Raw genomic sequence first — 19,485 nt, forward strand, 5'->3', positions numbered from 1 at the left:
GCCCCCCCCCAAGCTGGCCAAAAGTTCCTGGAGGTCCAGCGGGGGTCAGGGAGCGATTTCCCGCCGCGAATCGTTTTTGTACGGAAAATGGCGCCGGCAGGAGATCGACTGCAGGAGGTCGTTCAGCGAGGGTTCCGGCGCCTCGCTGAACGACCTCCTGCAGTCGATCTCCTGCCGGCGCCATTTTCCGTACGAAAACGATTCGCGGCGGGAAATCGCTCCCTGACCCCCGCTGGAACTCCAGGAACTTTTGGCCAGCTTGGGGGGGGCCTCCTGACCCCCACAAGACTTGCCAAAAGTCCAGCGGGGGTCCGGAAGGACCTCCTGCCGTCCAATCGTGTTCGTCTATGGCCGCTGCCATTTTTCGGCGCCATTTTGGAAAATGGCGCCGGCTGAAGACAACAAGATTCAGTAGCAGGAGCCCGTTCCGGACCGCTGCCGTTCCGGACCGCCGCTGGACCCGCAGGTTATTTAAGTCATTTGGGGGGGGGGGTTCGGGAGGGTGGGGGATTTAATTTAAAGGGTCGGGGGTGGGTTTTAGGGGGTTTTAATGTGCCGGTTTTGCGATTTTACGTTTTTTTGATTTTTCACGATTTTTCACGATATTTTACCCCCCCAAACGGCAACAATACGATTCCCTCCCCCTCCCAGCCGAAATCGATCGTTAAGACGATCGAGGACACGATTCACATCCCTAATATATCCGGCTAACTTGCAGGGTATATTAAAGTTGAAAACTTGTAAAGATGGTTGATAAATGAATTGTTTCCTCTCTTTGGCTGTATATTTATATTAAAGTTAGGACAGCCCTATGCCCTGAGCAGAGTTAGCTGCATACATCGATGAGTATCGCCAGGTAGCCATCCATCTAAATTGCTTTTGAATATCAACTTCTCTATATATAGATATAAATCACAGATTTTAGCCATCTTCTGGTTTCCTAAAAGTACTATAATATCAATTTTAAACCTCTGAATGTTTTCTAATTTTTCTTAAAGCTACCCAAGGATATTATGATGAATATATAATCATGATACAAAAGATATTATGTAATCTGATCACTCAAATAGAAAAATAGCCTTTTCTTAAAATCAAATCTCATTTCCAACTTTATAAAGTCTAGTGATCTCATTTCTTATTGTTTAGTATACAGATATTTGAAGAATCTACACTTAAACCATGTTTGCAAATGGTAGTTATCTGTCTTTGAATGTCTTCACTTTATTACAAACCCTATAAAAATGTTGTTTTTTTTTTTTATTATCAGAGACATAAGAAACACAGCAATGCAGAGGTGGATCCATACACTTCCTTTCCTGTTCTTCATATTTACTTGTAGCTTCCTATACAAAGTGACCCTACAGCCGGACTGCTTCCTGTGCTTTCCCGTTCCCTTCAAATGGTCAGTGAGTGCTGAGGACATCTTGCGTCAGGGCAATGCCATTGTCTTCCTGGAGACCAGCAATAGGTTAGAACTTTCCTCTCTAGTCTCCTGCTCTGTTGAATCTGCATCCAGGACCTACCCAGACAGACCTGTGATCTTCTTTATGAAAGGGCTGGGAAATAACAGTATAATACAAGACAAAAACTCCTCACATGAAGCATTCTCCCTTTTGTCTGCCATGAAGAATGTGCATATTTTTCCATTACATATGGAAACATTGCTCCAGGACACCCCTCTGTTACCTTGGTACTTTCAGGTAAGATGCATCAGAAAGTGTGCTTGTTCACTTGATCTGTCATTGTTTGACTCCACTGGTCTTTGTAGGGTTAAATAAGCACTAGTATTCTAGCCTAGAATGCAAACAAGGTCCCACTACTGGCTATGCATGCAGTAGACCCTTTCCTCAGCTGCAGTTTTTTTACCAGAAAAAAGTGTTTATTTATATGATCTTCCCTTTTTAAAAAATGTTTGATCTGAAAACTTTAGTTTTAAACTTTATGAACTAAATTTAAAGAACCTGCAAAATGCAGATTATTGTGAAATGGACAATCCAATGTGAATTCACAAAGAATCTGATGAAAAATGTAAAAATTCCATTGAATGTAAACTAGGTTGGAATTCTTCTGGTTAAAGTTTGACCTCAAAATGTGCACACATTTCTACACACAAATACAGAAAACTGACCATATTTACTTATTCATGTTCTCATTATTTAATCACTACATATAAGCACATCTGACAAAGTTAGAGATTCACATCCAGAATGAGACTCACTGTGATGATCCCCCCTGCTAAAGAAAGTTTATCATTGCTAGCAAAAGAATGTAACATACACACTGAGACATTACTTCACTTGGTATGCAAATAGTTGTAGTATTAATATATTATATTTTAATTCAATTAGTATGATCATGATAGTAGCGCACGTACATTGTGACCTCCAAAAAAACTACTGTGCAACTACTATTTTTCGAAGTCCCTTGCGCTAATTGCCAGAAAGTAAATGTGACCCATTAGCATGGGGGAAATTCCTGCTTCCTTCCCTCCTGTGGTAAGAAAACGCCTCATTTGCAGGATTCTGCTCCCTCCCATGCCAATATCTTTTCCCCCAGGGATCACCAAAATATGGTCTGAGGGCCAGATGTGACCCTTGGCTGAATTACATTTGGGACCTGGCAGCAACAGCAGAAGAGGCTTGATCTGGCCCATAACAGTGATGACAGAAGGAGCTTGATCTGTCCTGCAGTGGCAGTGGTGGGGACACATTCTGCTAATACTGCCAGCTCATATACTTGGAAGTTAGAAGTGCAAATGGCAGCATGTCAGAGTGGTGTGGGCAGGGCAAGCCAGTGCAATATCACCACATATTGGCTGCACTATGCATTGCTTGTGTTAGTGCTACTAGTTCCAAAGAGAGGGAAAGAAGCTACAGCATAGCCATACAGAGTTTTTGTCCACTGTGCAGGGAGCAAGGCACTGGGTTCTGTGACGTGGCCAGGAAAAGCCAGGTAAAGGATGGTGCTTCCTGGAGTTCCCAATTGCATCACTATCGCTTTGGAGCTATGGGGGAGAGGGCATGGAAATTAATTATCCCCTAAGGATGCAGGCTTTCTGGGTGCAGAGCACAGAAATGATTATAACCCAGACACCAAGTGTGAGTGTCTCTCCCTGGTTTAGGGTCTCCAGAAGGAGTTGCTATGCTCAAATCCCAAATCTGACATGTTATAAGAGAAGGGAGTAAGAGGAGAAGAAAAAGGAGAAGACATGGGGCAAAGGGAAAAGAAAAGGGAAGAAAGTAGAGAGGCAACAAGAATATATATATATACCATACCTACAGTACCTGAATGTAATCTTTGAAGTGCCTGAAAGGCAGAATATAAATAAATGTAACCCATAGGGTTTTAATCCCAAGAGCACACAAGTTTATTTACTTCATCAGGGCTGCTCCGGCTAGCACTCCTCCCATACATGACTTTATTTATTGTGTATTTTATGATTTTTATGTATCTGTTATTACACTATTATTTATTTTTACTTTTTAACCATTATGATTGACTACAGAACAATGGCATATAAATACAATAAATAAATAACTCTCTTTTTCCCAAGTCTTTGCTCTCTTTCTCTCAAGGGTGGATTCTTTTTGTGGGGGGAGGTTCTCGCTTATGGCCCAGGCAGTGGTGTGAGTGTCTCTCTCTGTCTGTGTGGTGCTAGCTGCTGTACCCCAGGGTGTGAGATGCTGTGACAAATCAGGCAGGACAAGGCACTGACTGTTAAATTAAATGTTTACTGATTTTGTAATACATAAAGTCTATTTTCAATAAATTACAGCTGACTGATGTACAAAGGTGTTTTTTCTCTTCCGGGTAGGTGTCCTTTACTTCTTAGGTATCTTTGCAAAGCTTCTCGTGGTGATTTTAAAGCATACAAAGCTTTCCCAGTGGGCCAAACCAGAATCTGTATGGAGGGGTCTCCTCAAACATGGAAAAGTCCTACCTGAGTCCAATTTATTTGTGATTGCCCAGCCTATCCTGGCCCCTTGGGGTGGAGATCTGAGTGGGAACTCCCAGAATCTTGGTCCTTCTCCTTGATGTTAATACTGGTGACTTCTCTGACAGGAAAAGTCTTTAGAACATGGGAACCAGTCTAACCCAGCCCTGGAACACTGAGGAGAGGGTGAGTTAAAACACCTCCCACAACCATATTTGAATACTTATTTTCTGACAAATCTCTCAGTGGCTGTTGCTTTACTATCACTGGTGCTTGCCCAATCTATATCGTAGATTAAATCTCACTGGTCTTTAGCTCTTGTCCTTTGTGTCCAGGAAGAACCTTCTCCAAAGGGTGCAAGGTTTAAGCAGGAGTCTCTTCTGAAAAAAGTCAGGCCATCAAAAATCTCACTCAGATGGATCTGTCACTGGTGCTTGCCCATCTAGGGTGTACAGGAGCTCACACATCTTCAGGTCTCTGGGTTGAGAGCCCTTTTGCCCCAAAGTGAATCAGGCAAAAATCTATCTTATTACAACTAAATACAGAACAACCCTCTGTCAAGGTGTGCACAGAGAGGAACCTCTTAAAAAATATAAAGAACTTGATGAGGCTTGGAGGCCCCACCAGAGAGTGTAAAAGCTACATCCTCGCTGCTCTGAATCTAAATCATAATGATTCCAAAGATTACCAAAATGGCTGGACTAAATAAGAGCAGGAAACCAACCACAGCCCTCCAGTTCAGAGGGGCTGGGAAGGGATGGAAGGCTCATAGATACTGGGCTCTATTCAGAGATTTAGGCCTGGATTTTCCAAGGTCGCAGACCTTAGAGAATCCGGTGGTAATGGAGGGCAGGGGGGCGAAGCGGGGGGCCGGCTTTCGCACCCAATAGCGCCATCATAAAAGGTGGTGCTATTGGATGCGCTACTGGCAGCGAAAAGGGTGCACCCCAGTGCCACCCGACTCCTCCCCTTCCGGTGCCAACGCCACCTAGAACCCACCCTGATCTAGGTATCGCATGTGAAAAGTTCCTTTTCTCGTGTGATATGCTACAAAAATTTCCCCCTTAGTGACATCTAGTAGCCAACCCATGGGGTGCCACACTAATAAATAAATAAATAGGAGCGGGGGGGGGGGGGGGGGGGGGGAGAGGGGAAGCAATGTGAGTAAGAGAATGCAAATCATACAAACATCTCATCCTGTCATCCATTTGCCCTCCCTGACCTCTTCATACCTAAGTGGGTAGATATTGGGGAAGTGGGAGTGTGGCAAGGCTGTCAACTGTGGATAAATATAGAAATATCACTGGTGTGCTATCTGCCTCCCCGCCCTGGGAAGCCTGTCCTCTGCCTCCCTCCTTCCCTATCATTTTAAATCACTGAAGGCCCAAACATGATTCCCCCAAACTCTTCTCAGCAAATAACTCTGAGGGGCTCTCTCCCTATCTTCCATCCCTTCCCTGGCTGAGTAAACCATGAGGAGGACATCCCCACCCTCAATTCTCTTGATAATTTGAAATATCTTATGTGGTCCTTCTCTTGAAAAGTTTGGGCACCCTTTTTCTTTCCCCTCATGGTGATCACAACTTCCCCCCTGCAGATTTAGCAAGACGTCTCTGAGGCAGAAAAGCTCCAAAAGTCACTGGTGCTCTCCCATGGCAGAGTTACACCCCAAGATAGAGGAATCCCTTTCCCATGGAATCAATAAATCCTCCCCGGCAGAGGAAACACACCAACCCAAAGAGTCAACAACCTCCCTCATAGAGTCATCAGCTTTATCCCACTCCCAGGCTCCCTGTGACCCCTCTAGAAGGTATCCAGAGGGCCCCAAATGTTCACAGGCAAGAGGGATTGCAAAGCTATCACTAGCAGTGAAACATTACTAGATGTGTCTTTCTATATAAAGTAATTTCCCATCACTCCTATTCATAAAGGCCTGGGACCCTCCCACAGAATAAATCCACCTTTTGGAGGGGATCCAAGGTGGGATCTGAGGTAGGTGTTAATTTTTGAAATCTTAGTGAGCACTTGATAGAGTCCAGCAGGGGTCCGGAACGACCTCCTGCAGTCGAATCGTGTTGCTGTACGGCCGGCGCCATTTTGCGCAAAATGGCGCCGGCCGTACAGCAACACGATTCGACTGCAGGAGGTCATTCCGGACCCCCGCTGGACTTTTGGCAAGTCTTGTGGGGGTCAGGAGGCCCCCCCAAGCTGGCCAAAAGTCCCTGGGGGTCCAGCGGGGGTCCGGAACGACCTCCTGCAGTTGAATCGTTTTTCCGTACGGAAAAACGATTCGCGGTAGGAGATCGTTCCGGACCCCCGCTGGACTTTTGGCAAGTATTGTGGGGGTCAGGAGGCCCCCCCAAGCTGGCCAAAAGTCCCTGGGGGTCCAGCGGGGGTCTGGGAGCGATCTCCTACGCTCCTGACGTCGGGGGACAAAAAAACAAAATGGCGCCGGCACTACCTTTGACCTGTCATATGACAGGTCAAAGGTAGTGCCGGCGCCATTTCTACAACGCACGGAGTTCCGAGAGTAAAAGATCACACCGGGACCCTTCCTCTGGACCCCAGGTAATTTAAGGCATTTTGGGGGGGTTCTGGAGGGTGGGGGATTTATTTTAAAGGGTCGGGGTGGGTTTTAGGGTTGTTTTAGTGTGCCGGTTTTCCCGTCCTCCCCCTTCCCCTCCCCCCCCACTGGACCCCAGGTAATTTAAGGCATTTTGGGGGTTCGGGAGGGTAGGGGATTTATTTTAAAGGGTCGGGGTGGGTTTTAGGGATGTTTTAGTGTGCCGGTTTTCGATTTACACGATTTACACGATTTACACAATATTTAAAAAACCCAAACTGCGACGATCCGATTCCCTCCCCCTCCCAGCCAAAATTGATCGTTAAGACTATCGATCACACGATTCACATCTCTAGTTTTAACTGCTGCCTTTATCTCATCAATAACCCACACTGGTCTTCCTTCAGCATTTTTTAATGCAGGAAATGCATTTTATCTGGGCATTCAAAATTGTATTTTTCAAAAAAGCCTCATGCAATCTTTTAACCCTTGTAACCATTTCTTTTCTTTCTAATTTCCTCATTCTATATCAGTCTTCCTTTTGAAGTTCTATTATTATTATCATTTAGTATTATTTGAGTGTTTTGTATACCGTCATTCCATGTGAGAATCACTAGATCATAACGGTTTACAGGTTTAACACTCACAATCAAAGGATGAGTTACAAAGGCAAACATACATATAGGTAATTCAAGATAAACATTCCAAATCTAAGGTGTACTTCAAAGACAGACATATAAGATGCATTTGTAATCATTACTGGGGGGAGGAGAGAATGGGGTAATGTTTAGGACATAGTTGGTTATCAGAGTGAGGGGTGTTGTGTTTGAGGCATTGTGGACTCTTGGTCGCAATGGAGATGACTCCACCCATGGGGAGGAGCCCCATGGGGAACCACTGCGATAGGCTGACATAGTTAGCAAACACAGAATGGATAGAGTCTTTATTGTACTGCTGTAAATAGATGGTAAAGCAGGAAGGTAAGGCACTGATCCACGAGGTGCCAATACGCTCAATAGGCTCAGAAGTATAGTCTCACCCAGATGTTCATGATAGGCAGGAGCCCGCAGAGTGGGTATCGCCGCGGCTGGTGGGTGGAGTAGGAATGCCAGTTCGTAGAGGTACTCACAGAGTGAAGGCTTCTTCCTGATGGTAGAATGGTTGGACCGAAGGTCCATGGTGCAGGATATGAAGTAGATAGGCCCTCGAGGAGCCAGAACCCAATGGTCCAATATCCTGGAAATGAATAAGAGAAAAGACCCACGAGGAGCAGTTGCCTAGGTTAGTGAGGACCCTGAAGGGAGTTGGAAGTGAGAGACCCCTGAGGAGCGGGTGTCTAGAGCTTCTGCTGGAGCGAGGCCCTTAGCGAAAGGAGACATTTAAGCTAGCAGCTTAGAGCATGCAGAGTAGCGAAGCAAAGTCTTTGCTAAATCAAATTGGTAGCGGAAGCGGAGGCCAGTTATACCCGGAGGTACTGATGTCATGCGGTGGGGCCACCCCCGAGGTTCCCGCCATGATGTGTATTTGAGCGACAGAGATGTGCGCACTTGTGCCCTAGCAGGCCATGGGAGTGAGCTTGGCAGATGGGAATGCCCATGCTGGTCTGAAAATGCTGAGGCCTGCGGCACTTGGCACCGGAGACAGCCATCTTGCCCAAAGAGAGGGAAAGGGGAGAAAAAGAGGTAAGGCAGAGCAGTTGCAGCCGTCTGCGACCGACGGATGCAACAGTACCCCCCTTCAAAGGGCCCACTCTAAGACCTCTTCCAGGTGGTCTGGGCTTGCGTGGGTGTGCCAGGTGCAATTGGCATAGCATCTCCTTGTCTGTAATATTGGCCAGTGGTTCTCAGGAGTTTTCCTTTGGGCCATAATTCTCCCAAGAGATGAGGTACTCCCATGTCTTTCCTCTTTTACGTACATCAAGGATGTAATCTACAGCATATTCAATGTCATCTTCTGTGTACAGGCTGGTGGGCTCTGGTTCTTTTCTGGAGAACTCAGAGAATATCACTGGCTTTAGTAGAGATACATGAAATGCATTGTGTATCTTCGTTGATGGAGGCAATTTGAGACTGTATGTTAAATTTCCTAATCGACAAAGGATGGCAAAAGGTCCCACAAAGCGAGGAGCAAATCTTGCAGAAGGGAGCTTGAGTCAGAGGTATTTTGTGCTTAACCACACCTTGTCGCCTGGCTGGAACTGGGGTGTCTTTTGATGATGGGCATCATAGGTCCTCTTTGCCTTTTGTCCTGCTTTAAAAAGGAGCTCCTTCTTCTGTCTCCAAAGCTGGGATAATTCTGCTGAGGTAGCCTGGGCAGCAGGAGAGGCTACTGTCAATGGAATTGGCAGCGGAGGTAAAGGTTGTCTCTCGTAGACAAGTTGGAAAGGGGAGTACCCCGTTGAAGAAGCAGGATGTGAATTGATGGAAAATTCTGCCCAAGGCAGTAATGCGGCCCAGTCATTCTGTCTAGAGTTGACATAGGATCGCAGAAATTGTTTCAGTGTCCTATTCATCCTCTCAGTCTCACTGTTAGACTGAGGATGGTAGGCAGGGGTTAGATCTAAAGCAATGTCAAACTTCTGACATAATGCTCTCCAAAACATTGCAGTAAATTGCACTCCTCTGTCAGATAGGATATGTTTGGACATCCCATGAAGATGGAAGATGCATTTAATGAAGAGTTTAGCTAATTCAGTAGCAGAGGGTAATCCTGGTAATGCTACAAAGTGTGCCATTTTAGAGTAATGGTCGACTGTAACCCATAATAGAGATGTGAATCGGAACCGGAATCTGTTCGGATTCCGGTTCTGATTTACGTGTGGGGTTTTTTCAATCGTGCCTGATCGCGGTTTTGTTTATTGGCTGCGCCCGAGCCGATAAACAAAAAACACACCCCGACCCTTTAAAACTAACCTCTTTGCTTCCCCCACCCTCCCAACCCCCCAAAAAACATTTTACAGGTACCTGGTGGTCCAGTGGGGGTCCCGGGAGCGATCTCCCGCTCTTGGGCCGTTGGCTGCCACTAATAAAAATGGCGTCGATGGCCTTTGCCCTTACCATGTGACAGGGTATCCGTGCCATTGGCCGGCCCCTGTCACATGGAGGGAGCACTGGATGACTGGCGCCATCTTTAAAAATGGCGCGGGCCATCCAGTGATCCTACCATGTGACAGGGGCCGGCCAATGGCATGGATACCCTGTCACATGGTAAGGGCAAAGGGCCATCGGCGCCATTTTGATTAGTGGCAGCCGATGGCTCGGGAAAGGGAGATCGCTCCCGGGACCCCCTGGACCACCAGGTACCTGTAAAATGTTTTTTGGGGGGTCGGGAGGGTAGGGGAAGCAAAGGGGTTAGTTTTAAAGGGTCGGGGTGGGTTTAGGGGTTATTTTTGTTTGCCGTTTTTCCTGCTCTCCCCCAAAATGATAACCCCAACGATCAATATCGTGGGGTTTTCCTATTGTTTCGGGGGAGCCCCCATTTCTGACGATTTTGAAAATATCGTCCGATATTTTCAATCGTCCGAAGCTTGATTCATATCCCTAACCCATATGGTGTTGTTGCTGCTGGATGATGGCAGCGATATGGGTCCAAGGTTCATCCGGTGATGGTAGAGGTTGTAATAAACCACAAGGTTGCCTGGGTGGTGGCTTTTGCTTAGCACAGACAGCACAGGAACCCACGTATGCTTGCACGTCCTTCTTCATAGTTGGCCACCAATAGTATCTTTGCAACATTACTAAGGTGCGACTCTGTCCAGGATGGCCTGCCAGATGAGAATCGTGTGCCCATTTCAACAGTCTTTTTCTTAAACTTCTGGCCACCACCATCTTCCCGCAGGTACCATGTGGCTGGCTGCGAGGACCACTCTTGTGGGATCTATGATATGACGGGGTTCATCTGGCATATCCTGAGGTGAGAAGGAGCATGATAGGGCATCAGCCCGGGTGTTCTTTTCTCATGGATGGTATTTCAGAAGGAAATCAAACCTGTTGAAAAACAGGGACCATCTTGCCCGACGGTGGTTGAGTCATTGAGCATGTCGAAGGTACTCTATATTCTTGTGATCAGTGTATACTACTATTTGGACTTGTGTGCCTTCTAGCCAGGGATGCCACTCTTCAAAAGCCAGTTTGATTGTGAGAAGCTCCTTGTCTCCTATCCCATAGTTTCTTTCAGCAGGCGAGAATCGCCTAGAAAAGAAGGAGCAAGGATGGAGCACATTGGATTCGCTGTACTGACTTGGAACTGCCTCCACACCAACGTCGGATGTGTCAACCTCCACGATGAAAGGACAGTGTGGGTCAGGGTGGTGGAGACAGGCTTCTTTTGAAAAGCCTCTTTGAGCATCATGAAGGCTGAGATGGCTTCAGGAGACCAATTGGCAGGTTTGGCTCCCTTATTGATCATAGCAGTTAGAGAGGCTGTCAATGATGAGTAGTTTTTAATGAAGGATCAGTAGTAATTGGTAAATCCTAAGAAGCGACATAATGCCTTCAGACCTGTGGGTTGAGGCCAGTCCCGGATACTCTCAAGTTTCTTAGGGTCCATTTGAAAACCGTTCTTCAAAACGATATATCTCAGGAAGGGTACAGCTTCTTTGTGAAATTCGCACTTCTCAAGCTTTGCATCAAGGTGGTACTCACACAAGCATCTTAGGACTTTCTTAACATCCTCCAGATGACTTGGCAGATCCTGAGAAAATATCAGTATATCATCAAGATATACTACTACGCATTGATACAGTAAGTCTCGTAAGATGTCGGTCATCATATTTTGAAAGACTGCAGGAACGTTACTTAAACCGAAGGGCATGATGAGGTATTCAAAGTGTCCATCACGGGTTTTAAAAGCAGTCTTCCATTCATCTCCTTCTCAAATATGCACCAAGTTGCAAGCTCCTTTTAGGTCCAATTTGGAGAATACTTTGGCTCCTTGGAGTCTATCGGTTGAGATATTAAGGGCAGGGGTACCTGTCCTTGATGGTAATTTCATTCAGACCCCTGTAGTCGATGCAGGGGCGTAAGGTGCCATCCTTTTTTCCTACAAAAAAAGAAGCCTGCACCAGCAGGGGATTTGGAAAGTCTGATAAATCCCTTTTGTAGATTTTCCTGTATGTAGGTAGACTCTTCCTTTGGGAGGTTCTGAGTTTGGCTTCAGATTTATGGCACAATCGAACTCTCTGTGTGGAGGAAGCACATCAGCTGCTTGCTTAGAGAAAGCATCCTGAAAGGAGGCATATTGTGGAGGTAAGCCAGGTAATGATGGAGTGGTAGGCATGCAGATGAGCGTTGAAACTTCAGCAAGACACCAATCATGACAGTCTGGTCCCCACCGGGACAGTTCCAAGGTAGCCCAATTACATTGTGGCATATGGTCTTGAAGCCACGGCAGACCCAACACCACCGGGTGCATGGCTTTTTCCAACACCAGAAAGGAAATTGATTCTGAGTGTAGAACTCCAGTGCGCAGACCAATGGCTTGGGTGATCAATGAAACTTCTCCAGGAAGTGGTTCTCCATGGATGGATGACAATAGCAGAGGCTTATCTATTGGTTTGGTAGGAATCCTCAGATATTTTACCAAGAGCTTCAGAATAAAATTACCTCCGGCACCGGAGTCAATGAGCGCGAGAGTCTGAAACTCGAGACCTCCGCACAGCAGGGATACAGGTAAAAATAATGGAGGAGTAGGAGAGGTAAGGCCTAGGAAAAGTCCTCCTTCAGATCCCAGGCCCGTCAGTTTCCCGGACAAATGGGACAGGTTTGGACTGCATGACCCGATTGGCCACAGTACATGCACAGTCCTATGCACTTGCGGTAACATCTTTCCTTAGAGGTCAAGTGGTTCGGCCTAGTTGCATAGGCTCTTACTCCTCTAGGGGTGCAGACAGTAAGCTAGAAGCAATAGGCACAGGTTTTGGATGGTTAGCCCCCACTGTAGACTTTCGTGGACTCTTAGCCTCTTGAGTACGATCGCGTATATGGCAGTCAATTCTCCCTGCTAGTTCCATCAGGGACTCAAGCCACTAGTTCATCCTTTATGCAAGAGTTGAGACCCTCCATGAATATGGCATGTAGGCATCCAGTGTCCCAATGCAGTTCGGATGCTAAAGTCTTAAATTCAATGGCAAAGTCTGCAAGAGGCTTGTTACCTTGCTAAAGGTTGAGTCAGGCAGATCCAGCAATGGTCTGGCGAGCCGGGTCATCAAACACAGACTTAAAAAGTTGTAGAAATCCTGATAAGTCATTCAGGATAGGATCTTCACATTCCCATAGCGGTGAAGCCCAGGCCAGGGCTCATCCTTCAAGGAACGACAGGATGTAGGTGGTCTTTGAAGCCTCAGTGGGAAAGAGGGTAGGCTGTAAAGCAAAATGCATGCTGCATTGATTGATGAACCCTCTGCACATATTGGCTTCACCCATGAAGTGGGTAGATGTAGATAAAGGCACAGTGGTCTTAAGGGTTACCACTGGTGACAGCAACTCTTCCACAGGAGGAGCTGAGGAGTTCAGTTGAGCATGTAACTGATTGAAGGCAGTAGCAAAGTTCTCCAAAGACTTTTGTTGTTCTGTAATCCGCTGTGCTAGGCCAGGAATGGCCAGCAGGGCTGCAAGCTGAGCCAAGTCCATGGAGTTAGCAATCTGTTGTTTTTGAAGCATTGTGGATCCTTGGTCGTAATGGAGATGACTCCGTCCATGGGGAGGAGCCCCGTGGGGAACCACTGTGATAGGCTGACACAGTTAGCAGACACAGAATGGATAGAGTCTTTATTGTACTGCTGTAAATTGATGGTAAAGCAGGAAGGTAAGGCACTGATCCATGAGGTGCCAATACGCTCAACAGGCTTAGAAGTGTAGTCTCACCCAGATGTTCATGATAGGCAGGGACCCGCAATCCGGGTATCTCCACGGCTGGTGGGTGGAGTAGGAGCGCCGGTTCGTAGAGGTGCTCAAAGAGTGAAGGCATCTTCCTGATGGTAGAATGGTGGGACCGAAGGTCCATGGTGCAGGATATGAAGTAGATAGGCCCTCGAGGAGCGAGAACCCAATGATCCAATATCCTGGAAATGAATAAGAGAAAAGACACCCGAGGAGCGGTTGTCTAGGTTAGTGAGGATCCCAAAGGGAGTTGGAAGTGAGAGATCCCCGAGGAGTGGGTTTCTAGAGCTTCTTCTGGAGTGAGATCCTTAGCGAAAGGAGGCGTCTAAGCTAGCAGCTTAGAGCAGGCAGAGTAGCGAAGCGAAGTCTTTGCTAACTCAAATTGGTAGCGGAAGCGGAAGCTAGTTATATCCAGAGGTACTGACGTTATGCGGTGGGGCCGCCCCGAGGTTCCTGCCATGATGTGTATTTGAGCATCAGAGATGTGCGCACTCGTGCCCTAGGAGGCCACGGGAGTGAGCATGGCAGATGGGGATGCCCATGCTGGTCTGAAAACACCGAGGCCCGCAGCACTCGGCACTGGAGACAGCCATCTTGCCCAAAGAGAGGGAAAGGGGAGAAAAAGAGGTGAGGCAGAGCAGTCGCAGCTGTCTGCGACTGACTGACGCAACAAAGGGTAATTGGTTATACCAGTCAGAGAGTAGGCATTATCAAAATGCCAAGTTTTCAGTTCTTTCTTAAATTTCTTAATGTCAGTTATTATTCAAAGATTCTCTGCATTGAGTTCCATAGCATTGGGCCTGCAATTGATATCGCTCTGTCTCTCGTTTGTGTTAGACAAGAATTTTTTATGGTTGGAAATTCTAGCAGGCCTTTGTTCTGAGATCTAAGAGCCTATGTGGGAATATGTGGTTTAAATGTTATTCCCATCAAATCATTGTTTGGATTCATATTGATGTATATTATCATTAGAACTTTGTATATTATTCTTGACTGTACAGGGAGGCAATGCAATGTGATCAGGGTAGGGGTGATGTGGTCAAATTTATATGTCACTGTGATAGTTTTACTTAATGTCCTCCCTCCAGTGATCATGTCAAATTTGACTGCATTATTACTATTGCTTAGCAGCTCTACCACAGTGACTTGCACCAAGGTGTGTATTCCCTGAGGACTAGATATAAAGTAGCTGCCTTCTCATCGGTTCTAGGTCCAGCTGTTTCATGAAGCAGTCATTTATGGCATCTAGAAACTTAACCCTGTTCTAATAGAAGAAAACTTGCTAGCTACTTTTATAAAACCTCTTGGGGTAGATATTCAAAAGCCATATAGATGGATAACTTAAAAGTTTATCATCTAAATGGCCATACTGCAATTTTAAAACTCTTACCTGGCTATATTCTAGCTGAATAACTCATTATCCAGCTAGAATATAGCCGGTTAAGTTGGGGAAATTCCCGTGGTGGACACTAGGTGTTTTTGGGAAGAGCAAAGTTAGCTGGTTAGGTTAACTGGAAACCTCCAATATTCAGAGTTAGCCAGTTAACCCAATTTGTGTTATGGGCATATACCAATGAAAAAGGTGTAGTAATTTTCGGCTAGCCCACTTTTACAAAAATCCTCCCCTTTTAAAAATTAGCATTGCACCATGCGTTATGGTGCTTTCTGCATGTATTAAGGCTTTTTCGCATGCGAAAATGCCTTAACACATGCGAAAACGCCATAATGTGAGTTGGAAAATAAACCCTTTAGCCTTGTGTTGCTGGATAACTTGCTTCTTATAATCAAAGATATCTGGTTAAGTGGCAAAGTTTAAAAAGAAAAAAAAAGACAGTTTGGGCCTGCGCCCCAATTCCTCCCACTTCAAATACTTTACAAATGGCCCTGCCAAGCTTAGCCCCTGCCTCCACCACCCCAAACCCTTCTAAAAGTGATTAGAAAATATTTTGGGGTCCTAGGTCAGCTCTCCTCCTTCCCCAGTTCTATAATAAGTACCCAAACAGCCCCTTCTCTTCCTCCCCCTCCCCCTCCCCCTGCCCCTTCCCCTCCCCCTCCCTTCCCCTCCCACTCCAACCCAATACCTCACTTCCACTCAATATCTTTAGATATGAAGGCCCCTCTGCTAGAATTGCAGTTCTCAAAAGAGATCACAGCCCTCTCAACATTGCTATGAAAACAATGCAGGAAGAATAAGCTATCAGCGTTGCTATGTTCAGCAATTCTGGTAGCTTACACTTCCAGTGTTACTCTCATAGCAATGTTCAAAGCAGCCAGGATCACACTTGAGAACTGTGATCCTGCCAGCGGGGCTTTCATATTTAAAAGAACTGGATAGGGGATGGGTAGGTTGGGGTGGTATCATGTGATAGTGTCTTTCACTGCTCCATAAGATCATGTGATAATGACCCATCGTGTTTTAATGAATGACCCTCTGTGTGTGTTATGCACTCTCTGATTAGGAGTATTTGTTCTTTAATGATTTGAGAGAGTTTTATTTTTTATTTTTCCCTTCATATTATTATATATTCAAACATAGCCTGTTAGGTTTTAAAGTTACAACCAAGAACTTTCTCTGATGAGGAAGTGAAGATCAGAGGATCTATTGGAAGTTTCAGAAGACTTTTAAGTTAAGTCCCTTACCCCCCTGACGCAAGGTAGACTGAAGCATCAGCTGATGTCGGGATTTATTTTATGCATTGCAGTTTGGTTACACCATATGGAACAGATTAACGAATTTTGCCATTCCAGTCTTGAACACTGAATTTTAATTGCAAAGGTTAAAAAATATAAAAAAAAGAGAATTTTTCACTACGATTTCTCACTTTCTCTTCACATTTTTCTCTGGGTGGATGATTGAGTAGACCGGGCAACCACTTAAAAGTGGTCTTACACTGTCTTCCCGGCTTGTTGACACCCTTATCAGAGAGAAAAATATATATTAGATATAGATTTGATATCTTGCGCTTTTCAAATTTCTGTCTCTTATCCTGATTGTTTTTTTTTATATAGGTTTTAAAGTTATCTAGCTACATGTAGCCAAATAATTTTAGGCAATTATATTCAGGTGGACATTTATCCCACTGCATATCTGGGACAAGTCAATTACCTAACTTTAGCTAGATAACTTGTCTGCTTGCCAGCTTATTGAATATTGGCCTCCTAGTTATTTCTGTACTTGCAGCCTGGCAAACAGATCCAGCTGCTTGTCAATTTTATCATCACTGCCTGCCAGACAAACTCAGTCATATGGTTGCTTGTGGTTTTACTAGGTCTGCTTTTTATATTAACCATTTTGTCATTCATTGTTGAATCAGTCTAGAACAGTACTAGAAACATGTACCACTATTCACACTAAATTCTAAATATTATAGATTATTTATATATTTTGATTTTATACATTTTTACCACTGCTGGCATTTAACATACATACTTGGCTATAGACAAGTGGCTGTTTTGCTTTGCTACAGAACACTTATCAACATACTATCTAAGAAAGAAGGTTTTAAAAAGTATGGAGAAATGAGGGTAAAAGATAAATATCTGCTAATATTTTTCAATTTCCAACATTCCAGGCTGAACCAGAGAAAGAACATCACTGGATCCATATTAGCTCGGATGCTTGTAGGTTGGCCATCATCTGGAAATATGGTGGAATCTATATGGACACAGATATTATATCCATCCAACCCATTTCTACAGAAAACTTCCTTGCAGCACAGTCTTCCAAATATTTTAGCAGTGGAAGTTTTGGTTTCCAGCATCATAACCAGTTTGTCTGGAACTGCATGGAAGACTTTGTCCGTAATTTTAATGGAAAGATTTGGGGACAGCAAGGTCCTGGGCTATTTACTCGGATGATTGCAAAGTTTTGTGAGCTTCCAGAATTCCCTAAGATGGAGGATAAAATTTGTAATAATATTTCCTTTCTGCATCCTCATCGTTTTTATCCTATCCCTTACCCAGCATGGAAGAAGTATTACCAGGTCTGGAAGAACCCGCCAATTTTTAATGAGTCCTATGCCTTGCACCTATGGAATTACATGAACTCAGAGGGAAAATCTGTGGAATCAGGGAGCAATACACTAGTAGAAAATCTTTACAAAGTGCATTGTCCATCAACTTATGAGATTCTTATTAAAAGTTATGGGGCTAAGAATGGACAAAAATATTAGCATAATTGTATTTAATTGTAAGCAACAAATGAGATTTTCTGATCACAAGGGACCCTTTATTCAAGAAGTGAATTGTTATCGGAAAATCTCCTTTGTTGCCCATAATTAAATAAAATAGTTATTTTCATGTATTGGAAAGTGCTTTTACTAATTTTCAGGCTGAGTCAATATAAAGTGCAAGAGAGCCGGCGCTCCATGTTGAGCGCCTGCTCTCCCGACACATGCCCTGGCACCTCTCCTGGGCGCGCGATTCCCTATTTAAATGAGGCCGGGCGCTAATAAGGAGGCGGCAGCTGTCAGTGGGTTCAACAACCAATGTTTAATTTTACCGGCATTGGTTTTCGAACCCGCTGACAGCCACGGGTTCGGAAAATGGATGCCAGCAAAATTGAGCGTCCATTTTCGAACCCGTGGACCGGCGGACAGATTTATTTTTTTTTTAAGTTTTTTATTTTTTTTATTTTTGGGACCTCTGACTTAATATCCTATGAAATTAAGTCGGAGGGTGTACAGAAAAGCAGTTTTTCTGCTTTTCCGTATACTTTCCTGGTCCTGTTTATGATTAACGCCTGCCTTTGGGCAGGAGTTAATTGCTGAGAGTAAAATGTGCAGCTTGGCCACACATTTTACTTTCAGTATCCCGGGCGACTAACTAATAGCACTCATCACATGCAAATGCATGTTGATGAGTGCTATTAGTTTTTGCGAGTTTGGCTGCGCCTTTTCAAGGAGCTATTACCCCTTACAGTATAAGAGGTAATAGACACGGGTCAAAAAGGCGCGGCCAAACGGGTGCTAAACTAAGCTGAGCGCACCGTACTGAATCGGCCTGTTTGTTAGCCACACATTCTCCTCTCTGTATTGACTTACATGTGTGTGCTGTTTACTCTTCATTTCTGCTGTGCAAAAAGGTTCAGTATGCTGAGTCTTCTATTTATGAGCTCTTGTAATAAGTCTGACATCTTCTAAAAGGTGAATTTTAAAAAGGATACACACGCATAAAATAGACGCATGTGCAAGTAGCACTTATTCACGCTACTGCTATTTTATGAACCTCACACATATGCGCATAAATACTGATGCACAAATAAGTTTGTTTGTAAAAAAAAGGGGCAGTTTTTGGGCGGGTTAGAGGTATTCTGGGATGTGGCCAACATTTACATACATAAATTCTGATTTTATAACCTGCAGCAACAGAGAATGTAAGGCTGTTATCTGCACATATTTACTTCTGCCATTTTTTAGGTGTAAGTCAGAATAAAACTCTTTATAGACAATAACTGATTTGATGAGTGATCTTGGTAAACTGGGGGTAGTGCAGTCTAAAGAACCAGAAGAGTCTGAATTACCTAAAGATAGATTGGGCAAACTGGTGTACTAATTGGTAAAACTGGGAATGTCCTTCATATGCACGTTATAAAATGTGCTGACTTGTGCATGAAAAAGCTGACGTCCTAAGGAAAATGCAAATAATATTTCCTGTTCATACCCCAGATCAGTCCAGAAGCCTGGATTTTGCTTCCCTACTAGCAGATGGAGACAGAGAAGAAAAGCTTTACTGTCGTCATAAACCATTTTTATTGTTAAAACAGAAGGTTTTGGATATTCAAAAGAATAGATTTGTATTTATGGATCCTTTACATTAGGAAACCTATATTAAATATAAGGATGTGGTATGATGTTAGATATAGGTAAACAAGTAGGAATATATTTTCTTCCTTTCTTAATATCTTTATTAGATATTACCTGAATGTACACCCCCAGTGTTATGTGGGCTAGGACATGGTTATTACTTTGATGTAATAGCTTTACATTTAGGGGCAGATTTTAAAACATGCGCGCACAGCCGCGCGCATGTTATAAAATCAGGGGTCAGTGTGCGCAAGGGGGTACACACTGCACACTAGTGTACCTTGCATGTGCCGAGCCCTCGGGGAC

General features: G+C 44.6%; 1 protein-coding gene across 1 annotated transcript; it reads left to right on the forward strand.

The window, feature by feature from the left end:
• Positions 1–1,271: 1,271 nt before the first annotated feature.
• On the forward strand, positions 1,272–17,729 carry LOC115099112 (alpha-1,4-N-acetylglucosaminyltransferase-like). The gene is made up of 2 exons (XM_029616467.1): positions 1,272–1,700; positions 16,948–17,729. Exons 1-2 carry the CDS (start codon positions 1,287–1,289, stop codon positions 17,545–17,547), a joined length of 1,014 nt encoding a protein of 337 aa, XP_029472327.1. The 5' UTR covers positions 1,272–1,286; the 3' UTR covers positions 17,548–17,729.
• Positions 17,730–19,485: the final 1,756 nt, after the last annotated feature.

Source organism: Rhinatrema bivittatum, chromosome 9, assembly GCF_901001135.1.
Source record: "Rhinatrema bivittatum chromosome 9, aRhiBiv1.1, whole genome shotgun sequence".
NCBI lineage: Eukaryota > Metazoa > Chordata > Amphibia > Gymnophiona > Rhinatrematidae > Rhinatrema > Rhinatrema bivittatum.